The sequence below is a fragment of the Amphiprion ocellaris genome, chromosome 24, assembly GCF_022539595.1.
Source record: "Amphiprion ocellaris isolate individual 3 ecotype Okinawa chromosome 24, ASM2253959v1, whole genome shotgun sequence".
Classification (NCBI taxonomy): domain Eukaryota; kingdom Metazoa; phylum Chordata; class Actinopteri; family Pomacentridae; genus Amphiprion; species Amphiprion ocellaris.
In genome coordinates, this window is record NC_072789.1 from 11,656,242 (window position 1) to 11,666,335 (window position 10,094).

General features: G+C 38.8%; 1 protein-coding gene across 2 annotated transcripts; it reads left to right on the forward strand.

Moving 5' to 3' along the window:
- The first annotated feature begins 125 nt into the window (after positions 1-125).
- LOC111579470 (B- and T-lymphocyte attenuator-like) lies at positions 126-4,146 on the forward strand. Of its 2 annotated transcripts, none has more exons than XM_035955648.2 (5): positions 126-327; positions 1,189-1,458; positions 2,031-2,075; positions 3,229-3,342; positions 3,542-4,146. In XM_035955648.2, the coding sequence occupies exons 1-5, from the start codon at positions 258-260 to the stop codon at positions 3,607-3,609; spliced, it is 567 nt and encodes a 188-aa protein (XP_035811541.1). In that variant the 5' UTR covers positions 126-257; the 3' UTR covers positions 3,610-4,146. The 2 variants fall into 2 exon arrangements, with proteins under 2 accessions (XP_035811541.1, XP_023142532.1); XM_023286764.3 differs by having other exon boundaries at positions 128-327; positions 1,189-1,518.
- Positions 4,147-10,094: the final 5,948 nt, after the last annotated feature.

The following is a 10,094-nucleotide window of genomic DNA, read 5'->3' on the forward strand; positions in this document are numbered from 1 at the left end:
TTCTAGATCAGATGAGGTTGAACAATAATGTGTGTCTCTTGAATGTCCTTTTTTGGTGTTATGATGAACGTATTCACACCATAAAGTGTCATGGCGTTTGGCAGCACACCCCTAAAGACCACTGTGCTCAGACACAGGAAGTGAAGTGAACCACACATTGTATACTGTGACATGTAGCGCACACACACACAAAAAAAAAACACATACACACACAGGTGTCTTACAGATGTACATAGCTGGTTCCTCCAGTGTCCACCATGAAAGCTGACGGCTGCCGGACCTTCCTTCTTGTGTTGATCTTAGCAGTTCTTGTCTTCACTTTGGATGGTAAGTAAGTTACTCCGTCTAAATCGCTCATTCTCACACTGAGCAGGTCTGTTTTATGGTCAGTTTTTGTTTCTCTGTAAAATTGAATAAGATAAATGTCATGATACAGGTTTTACAGACTGCAAGGTTTTCAAATCTACTTATTATACCTCACACATGAATCCAGAGCAGACGGACAGTACTCTTGTTTTATTGGACACACCCAATGAGTCGAGAGCTAAAACTTAACTGAATGTTAAAAAGAAAGACCCACGGAGGGTTCAACAAGCTAGATTTCAGATTTGTAGTTCATAGCTTTTGTCTCTGGAGAATGTTTGTGGAATATGCACTGACTGGTAGATATTAGTAATATTCTCCTTTTTGGACAAACAATTTAAAGGAGCAGAAATTATTGCGTAGAAACGAGGTTATATACTGCATCAAAGAACATCAATGCAATGACTGAATCTTGTAATACAGAAGCTCACATGGAATCACTGTATTATATATATATGTGTGTATTTAGCCTCTATGGGAACATTATGACATCTATTTTATTTAAATTCCTTTAAACACCCGATTCTAACATTCAATAACAGAAACAGAAATGTGTTTAAAGTGGAAAATTTTGCTTCAGGCAGCACAGAACCCACAGCAGCAAAGTGTTTAAACCACAAAGATGACACACACACGACTTGGTGGCCTGAATATCCTGTTTAGTGGACGCAGCTGCAGCATGAAAAACCTATTCAGCTTTTTGTCTTATCAAACTGATTGTAAAATTAGGTAATATTTCTAATCTCTATGTTTTTGGCAGGTGAAGATTATAAATGTCCAGAAATTAAATTTCTCCATGTGTTTGCTGTCATTGGTCCTGTGCAGGTGGAGACTCTGAAGATGAAGAATGCACCACAGAATTTAAAGTTCGCCGCAACACAGTTTACAAGGCTTTAGTTGGACAAGAACTCAGGATTAACTGCACAATTGTCTTCTGCAACAGTTCAACAACAGTCTCCTGGTATAAATTTGAGGGAACATATTTCCCTGTTGATGTCAGCAGCAGCAGTCACATTAAAACAGAGTGGAAGATGTTAAAGGAGCTGGAAGGGATATCATTTTTGGTCTTCCCAAATATTCTCAGAAGCGACTCAGGTAATTATCAGTGTCGCAGTGGAAGAGATGTGAGTCATATCATCAATGTTACCGTCTATGGTGAGTGTGATATTTCAGTAAATTGATTCTGACTTATGTAACCTGCATTCACAATAGACATCTAACAGCTAATGAATGCTACTCTGAAGCTGAAGAATGCATCAGAAATTAAAGTTCAGCACAATGCAGTTCACAAGGCCTTAGTTGGACATACTTATTTTCTGCAACAGTTTAACAACAGTCTGCTGGTTTAAAATTGAGGAATATTTCCCTGTTGATGTCAGCAGCAGCAGTCACATTTAAACAGAGTGGAAGATGCTTAAGAAGGTCGAAGAGATATCATTTTTGATCTTCCGAAATATTCTCAGAAGCGACTTGGGTGTTTATCAGGGTCACTCTCACAGTGATAAATACTATGGTTTGAGTCATACTATCACCATCACAGTCCATGCTGAGTGATTCTTTCTGTTACTGAAACTGATTTCACCAACTGGAGAAGCTTTCATTGCTTCCCAAATGTCCAGATTTATTGACTATTGTTGCAAAAATGAAACGATCTGAATGTTTTTCAGGTGATGTTGAGCTCTCCACGGTTACACCGACAACTCAAGATTCAGGTATGCAAAATCAAAGGACCTATGAGATCTATGAGCAGAGATGAAACTTGGTATTTTTAACTTGGTTTCCATTAGCATATATGAGTCATTGTGTTTTCATTAGCTTAGAATGAGCCGTTGATATCGACAAAGAGGGTGGATCTCTCACCAACTGATGTGAGTCTGGTTTACTCCACATCTGTACCAGTCGGTACTCTGTAGTTCTGCTTCGGGACCTGTATGATAAAGTGTTGGGCTGCAGATACATGGAGATCGAGCTCGACAACAGAATGACCTTAAAATCTAACAGTGAGGGCGTCGACACAGGCTATTAGCACGTCCTGTCACTTGAGAACATCATCATGAGATACTGAAATTTCTTCACTTGGAGCAGCAACTCATTCCCAACCCAGAAGGAGCAATCAACCAGTCACCTAAGGCTTCCTGTATCAACTGAGGTGGTTAAGGAATCTGATTAGGGTACCTTCTGGGCATTTTCCTTTGGAGCTTTTCTGGGCACATCCAACTGGGCAGAGACTTTGGGGGAAGACATAGACCTTGCTGGATATGTCATCTGGCCTGGGAATGCCTCAGGATCCCCATAGAGGAAGATATGGAAAATGTTCCTGGGGAGAGGGCTGTCTGGAGTTCTCTTTTTAGCTTGTAGCCACCACAATCCAACGGATGTGGGTAGTTACCTTTAGATTTGCTTAAATTACTCCTACAAAACTGCACTTTCCAACACCCTGCTTTATTATATTAGGAATGTAGACAGAGTTTATTATTTTTGATTAATCCAGTGTTCCTGAGATCAGCAACAAACGTGGCCCACTTATGGCGTATGTCCCTAAACTGTGAGAAGGTGGTCCATGTTTTTACTTGAAACAGTACAGATGGTGAACCTTATGCACCATAAACCATTGATTTACCTGTGAACAACTCACATCAGGGGTCAGTCTTGCAGGCTACACAACACGTTTTACCTTCATATAAACCTAATCCCTGCTCAGAAACGATGTTCAAGTGCTTGCAATCTGAAACCTCTGCCACTAAATCCTACACGCTGGTCCTTTTCATTGTGTTATTGCTGGTTCACATGCCTTGTATGGCTTACAGTTTATAAGACAAGTGTCCAAAAGAGGTTTCCTTCTAAATTTCCTTTTTTATTTTGCAGTTAACACAGCAGCTGTGGACATTTTCTGGCCATTTGTGTACCGCACTGTTGGGCTCATGGTGCTTGTCATCATAGGGATATCTATCTGGATCATACCAAAGCGAGCATGTAAAGGTGAGAGTTTTGGACGTTTACATACAGTAACTGGGTCAGTCCTCTTGCAGACCTCCTGCTCAAAGGATAAAATCTCATCTGGCACGCAAAACTGCAAAAAAAAAAAAAAAAAATGATTAAAATGCTAGAAACAGAAACATGTGATTGAATGCATGAATCATAAACAGTAACTGATCTCACCTTGTTTTCCACTGAACAGGAAAATCTCAGAGCACAACAGATCCGAGTCTCCAGCCTCAGCATCACATCTATGAAAATGATCTGTAATCTTTTGTCTGTGCTGCGAAATCATCCTGCTAAGCCCAATTAAGGACATTAGAGCAATGATTTTAGAGTTTATTTAAGACATTTTAACTGCTGTATGTGTCAGATGAGTAGCTAGACTTTGCTGTTATTGTGCCTTGTAATTCAATGTAATACGCATATAAATGATTGATTGGGTTCTATTGACTTTAAAATGATCAAATCAGCTCAACAAAATAATTTTTTCATCAGTGTTTCACCGTTGCCTGTGTGTCTGTTAGTGTTGACTCGATTTTGTGCTTGTGTTTTCCTGTAAATCAAACCGTTGCAACACAGAAGTGAAATTTCTCACCTGGAAACCATTGTTGGAATCCTACTGTGTACGTGCAAAATGTGTCACAAGTGAATAATTTAGTTTCCTACAAGTGAAAATTGTCATGCACACACACATCTGGTGGAAATCTCACTATGAAATGTGATTGTCTTTATTACTGTGTGTATCTGTTTGCATCTGTGTTGTTTATGCTCTGTTGGTGCAGATTAAAAGGATTCTCTTCTCAAGTACAGTATCTGATGTGCATTTGAGAGCAGCAAGACTGTCTACTGAACAGGAAGCAGAATTAAACCACATGTCACATCAAAGAGTAAAAACAACATCTGAAATAATTTTACAGTGGAAGATGTCAGCCTGACTCAACCTCAACTCATCAGCAGGTTTAAATAGATGCTGCTATTAAAAAAAAAAAAAAAAAAAATGTTGGTAAAAATTATCGTACCTTCCAGTTTTGACAGTTGCTACAGAAATGTTTATAAATGAAAAAACAAATACAACAAGCAACATAATAACATTTTAAAATACAGCTGTACTTTATGGAACATTAGTTTTCATTGTAACTCACAGGCTAAATTAGCAATGCTAACAGGGAAAGCTTAAAATAGAGTGATGGTTAGCTGAACACAGTTGGCAAGCTAATAACAACAGTAAGAGTGTGCAGACATGCTAGCAGCTCTGTGTGGCTGTCTTTATTCAAAACAGTGCTTTGAGCTCAGCTAAATGCTCACACATCTTTATTTAGCGTGCTAGCATGCTAACACAGTAACCACAAACTGCAGCTGAGGCTGAGAGGATGCACCAAGATTTAAAGCCTGATGATGGCACTAGATGAAAAAAACAAATGGATCTTTTATATAAAGCTTACTGAGGAATTTAATAAGTAGCATAGCTAGTTAAAGCTTTCTTGGCAAGGCAAAGCAGCACATTTCATACACGGGAGTAGCTCAATGTGCTTCTCATGGAAACAAAAAAATCTCAAGAATTAAAATATATAGTGTAAAACAAAATAAAACCCGATTATGAATACATTCATCCATCCATTATTTTCACACTGCTTAATCCTCATTAGGGTCATGGGGGCACTGGAGTCTATCCCAGCTGTCTTAGGGTGAAGGCAGGGGACACCTGGACAGGTCAACTGTCTATCACAGGACTACATATAAAGACAATCACTCACACTCACATTCACACCTATGGAAAATTTAGAGTTACCAATTAACCTCAGCATGTTTTTGGACTGTGGGAGGAAGCTGGAGTACCCGGAGAAAACCCACACATGCACAAGGAGAACATGGAAACCCCACACAGAAAGACCCCAGGAAGGCCAGGAGGGGAACCAGGGATCTTCTAGCTGCAAGGCGGAAGTGCTAACCACCAAGCCACTGTGTAGTCCATATGAATACAATAAAAACAAAACAAAAAAAACTAGAAAATATGAATGCATGCAGCAAAATATAATAATGCAACAGAATGCAAAAGAATAATTTGCATTAAAATTATTAACAGAACAAACAGTGCAGATAAAAGAATAAAATGTCAGTCATGTAAGAGGTCACCCATGAGCACATAAAAAAGGAAAAATATGCTTGTTTGGTGCTGACCTCAGTTACCTCAGTAGCTTGTTCCACTTGTGTGCAACATAACAGCTAAATGTTGCTTCACCATGTTTGGTTTGAACTCTGGGCTCGACTATCTGAACTGAGTCCGTACATCTCAGAGCTCTACTGGGTTTACATTCCATGAACGTGTCATTAACGTATTCTGGACTTAAACCATTCAGTGACTTACAGACCAGTAGCAGAGCTTTAAAATCTATCCTATGACTGACTGGGAGTGAGTGTAAAGACTTTAGAACTGGACTAACGTGTTCTGATCTCTTTGTTCTGGTCAACACTCGAGCTGCAGCTGTTTAATGCTCCTTTAGGGGAGTCCAGTCAGAAGGCCGTCACAGTAGTCGAGTCTACTGGACTCTTCTAGTGAACTAGTTTTACAAAACTAGCAAGCTTATAAGCAAAAGGATGAAGTTCATCAAATAGTCACTAAAAAGTATCCCTCTGAGAAAATTCTATTCTGTTGAGTTTGTCAAAGTTGAAAATGCAGCATGTAAAAGCAGTGAGGCTGAACTTGATCTATTTTTGCATTTCATCACTGGCAAACACTGCTGGTATACTTCCGTGCTACTTGAAGGTGCTAATGAACATGATTGTCTCCACATTTCAGGAAGAATCGCCTTTAAACTACAGGAAGCTGTTTCTCAAATGTGGGTAAAATAACTGAGGCTAACATGCTAAAATATCAGGCTAGATGCACCTCCTCAACAAAAGTGATGATTAGCTGAACACATGCCAAACTAATAAACAACAACACGGAGAGATGTGAAACATGCTAGCGTCTTTGTGAGGCTACATAGGCCCAGTGGTGCTTTGAACAAGGCTGATTGCACATTTTGTTGCTAGAATGTTCCTACTGTTCAATATTTACTTACAGTATTCAGACAGATCTTCCTAATCTGCATTTTCAGCACACTGACAGGTGTAGTGTTTGCTTACAAGCAATATTACATGAAAAACATTGATTGGATCATTTTAACAGCAATAACCACAAATCCATCCATCCATCATCTGTACACTGCTTGATCCTCAGTAGGATCGTCGGGGGGCTGGAGTCTATCCCAGCTGACTTGGGGCGAAGGGAGGGGACACCCTGGACAGGTCGTAAGTCTGTCGCAGGGCCACATATACAGACAGACAATCACACTTGCATTCACACCTAGGGGCAATTTAGAATCAGAGGAGTATTAAAAATATATAGATAGGGTAATCATATATTTATATAATAAATTATTATTATTACATTTGTATTATATTGTAATGAATATTAATTATAATGAAGGCTTCAGTGTAGATTGTATCTTGGGGGACAGAAATGGATTTCCACTATCCTCCTGTTTCTCACTGTGTTCCTCGTTGTGCTGAATGGTGTTTCTAGACTTCTGCTGCTGAGGTTCTCCTTGCAAGAGAATTTTAAGAGGTAATAATAAACTAAGATTTGCAGCTTCACAGTGAAAGATTTATACGTTTCAAACCAGCTTCGAAAAACAAAAAAAATCTCATCAGTTATCAACTTTCTGGTCTGGATTACTCATGCAGCCACAGACAGAGGAGGCCCAGGTGTTAAAGCACATGTTAGAGCAGACACGGGGGGGAAAATGTTGCTCATCACAAGATCACAACTCTCTCCCACCTTGAATTCAGGAAGTGACACTTCTCAGTTCAGACTGAAACTAGATGCAATCTCAGAGAAGAAAAACCTGAACGAGAATTTCCACAAAACACCTGTTATGAAATTTGACTCTATAATCAAAATGCATAAAGTCTGAAACAGCAGCCACTTCAAAAAAAATAAAATTCATGACGTATATTGAAAAGTACAAGTTTTATGAAGTGAAGTCCACAGTCTGCAGGGACATTACATTCATATTCAATGATCAGCACCTTTGTTTAAAAGGCTGTGAACTTATGATTTCATGGCTGTGACCAGAAAATCTGATAAAGCTTTTCATCATAATCCTTAAGAAGCATCAGAAGGTGGAAGAAAGTAGTTTGCAGCTGCAATCACACCACAAAGTGCATCGAATTGTTGATTAAGTAGGCAAAAAGCGCAAGTGAAGACTGATTTGTGGAAAGAGTGGAGGGTGAGGCGGTGATGGGAGGGCTGGGCGAGCAGTTCAGGGCTGCACGAGGCAGCGTGGCCTGTGCTGTTTCTGTGGTTTAAAGTGCTACAAGCTAACGTACATCGTCTGCACAATCTGGCACATATGCACGCGTTCACTACCAGACGTGTTGCATCGCCCACCAACCACAGTGTCACATGTGTAGGTAAAGAGGTCTGTTGCCCCTTTGGGGGATAACAAAAAGCATGTGAGTGGGGTATTACACTTTGTACTCATTAACTGTTACTTTTGGTACAGTGGAGGTGGGGAAATTGTGCAAAAAGATTTAATTTGAGTCTCAACGGAGGAGGGAAAAAACCTGACAACTTTCACTTCCAGGGTTAGGGTTACACGAGGTTGACATCTAGTGGTGTCAAAGTAAAACTGCTTTTTAACCCTCGGTGTCGTCCTGCGGGTCAAATTGACCCGTTTTAAAGTTTGAAAATGTGGGGGAAAATATATTTTTATGTCCACATTTTTAGGAAATTTTTGAAAATTTTTTGGTGGAAAAAAAGAAATGTAAAAAAATGTTTCTTTAAGAAAATATTAGAAGTTTAACTGATATATATGTATATGTATATGTTTAGATAATTTTAGGATTATTTTGGAAGATTTTTACTCACTTTTTGAAAATATTTACAAGAATTTTTGTGCCAAATTTAGGAGATTTCTTTAAAATAAAGCTTTTAAGGAATTATTGGAATTTTCTTCCTGAAGGTTTTGCACATTTTCAAAAATTTGGGAAAATCTTTTTGCTGAATTTTGGGATTTTTTTCAGACAAGGAAACAATATTTTTTGGTGCCGGTAAAACGAGGGCAACAGGAGGGTTAAAGACAATCTATCTTGGTCACACAAGCTGTGAATGGATAAATAAAACTCCTGAAACATCTACAAAGGAAGGCGAGTGGAACTATTATTTCCGAGCAGAGTGACTCCATAAACCTTATTAGTAATTTTATTGCCACAGTCCAAAGTAAAATCACACCGTTTCCTCCAGATAAGCTGCTTTTGTAAATGTAGTTGCTTTAATAGCCTTAAGGTCTCTGATAATCATCAAAATGAGACTGGCAAAGGCCCCTCAAGTCGTAAAATAACTACCCACCCTTTCCTGCCTTTGTGAGGTTTAAGGGGAAAAAAAACTGTGTTTGGAGAAAACACTACAGTGATTCAGTTCAGGATGGAACAGATTTCAATCAGAGGACATTTATTTTAAAGTCAAACATCCATCTCTAAACGAGGGGGGGTCTATAATGTCACTCATTAGACACTTAAAATGCAGTCTTTAGATCTCTACCCAGAAAGTTCCACAATCATCATCATCTTGAATCTTCCACTCACCAAGCAGTTTCACAACCATTCACACCTCGAGACAGGAGCGTTTTGGTTTTCTCAGGTTTCTAACCATTATCTGTCAATCAGTGAGACATGAGGAAGCTTTTTGGATCGAATCGATAAGAAAAGTGAAGTTTCCTTCTTAGGGATTACGACGACCTGGATTGAGTTTAATAATGAGTCAAGAAGTCTTTTAAATTAAAAAAAAAAAAAAAAAAAAAACAAGAACAGAAAAGTAGTGACTTTGATTTCCAATAACTTCTTAATCCTCTCAATCAAAGCTCCTTGTGAGCATTTTATTCTGTATCTAAATTAAAGTGCAGTGGGGCTCAATAATGTAATAATTGCATTCCAGTTTTATTGTTTTAACCTTTTCATGTACAGTAGTAGTACAACAGTTAAACTTTTTTACATTCTCATCTCTGTGCTTTACTATCAGAACTATGCATTCACTGTGGTGCTGGACAAACTATTCTACCTCTGACCAAAGAATGCGCTCCAAATGCCCACCAGGCTGCTTTATTTTCATTTTGCACTTTTGATTAAGAGCAAATTCTATTACATTTTAAATTTACATGACAACATTTTTAGCAAATGACTACACTTTTGGGTGCTACAAGTGTTTATACAAAGCTACTGTTGAAAAGAAAAGAGACTGGTGATTATGGTTTTTGAAGGTAGACTTCATCCCGTCATGTTTACCTCACTGTGAGCTTTCCACTGACATTTATTCTGGCATGAAACTTGACTCACAGCTGACTCACTTAAATAATACCTGAAACAACATTTGTGGGGCTGGATGTGCATTCATTTGAAGCTTTAAGCGTTTCTGTTGGTTAGTCATATAGATTGTCGTTCATAAATAGGCACGAACACGCCGTTATCCACTCTGAAGGTCTGGGAGCGAAAAAGTAAAGTCACTGCAGTGGGCTGCGGAGGAAAGGAGGTTCCTATTGTGTAACTTTTTGGTGAACCAATCATACCACCCACAGTCTACATACAACACCAGGCAACAATGTGCAAAGAATCCAGGCTGGTGTGGAGAGTTTGGTCACAAATTTGTAAGAAAACAAAGTAATAATGAGACGTAAAATCTGAAACTACATTGAAAATAACAGACATTCTTTAAC

What these genes read in the sequence shown, in the direction of transcription:
- LOC111579470 (XM_023286764.3), top strand. Translation starts at nt 258, where the DNA reads ATGAAAGCTGACGGCTGCCGGACCTTCCTTCTTGTGTTGATCTTAGCA. An exon ending in TCTTGTCTTCACTTTGGATG is followed by an intron (nt 328 to 1,188) that starts GTAAGTAAGTTA and finishes GGTCCTGTGCAG; the next exon opens with GTGGAGACTCTGAAGATGAA. An exon ending in ACCGACAACTCAAGATTCAG is followed by an intron (nt 2,076 to 3,228) that starts GTATGCAAAATC and finishes TTTATTTTGCAG; the next exon opens with TTAACACAGCAGCTGTGGAC.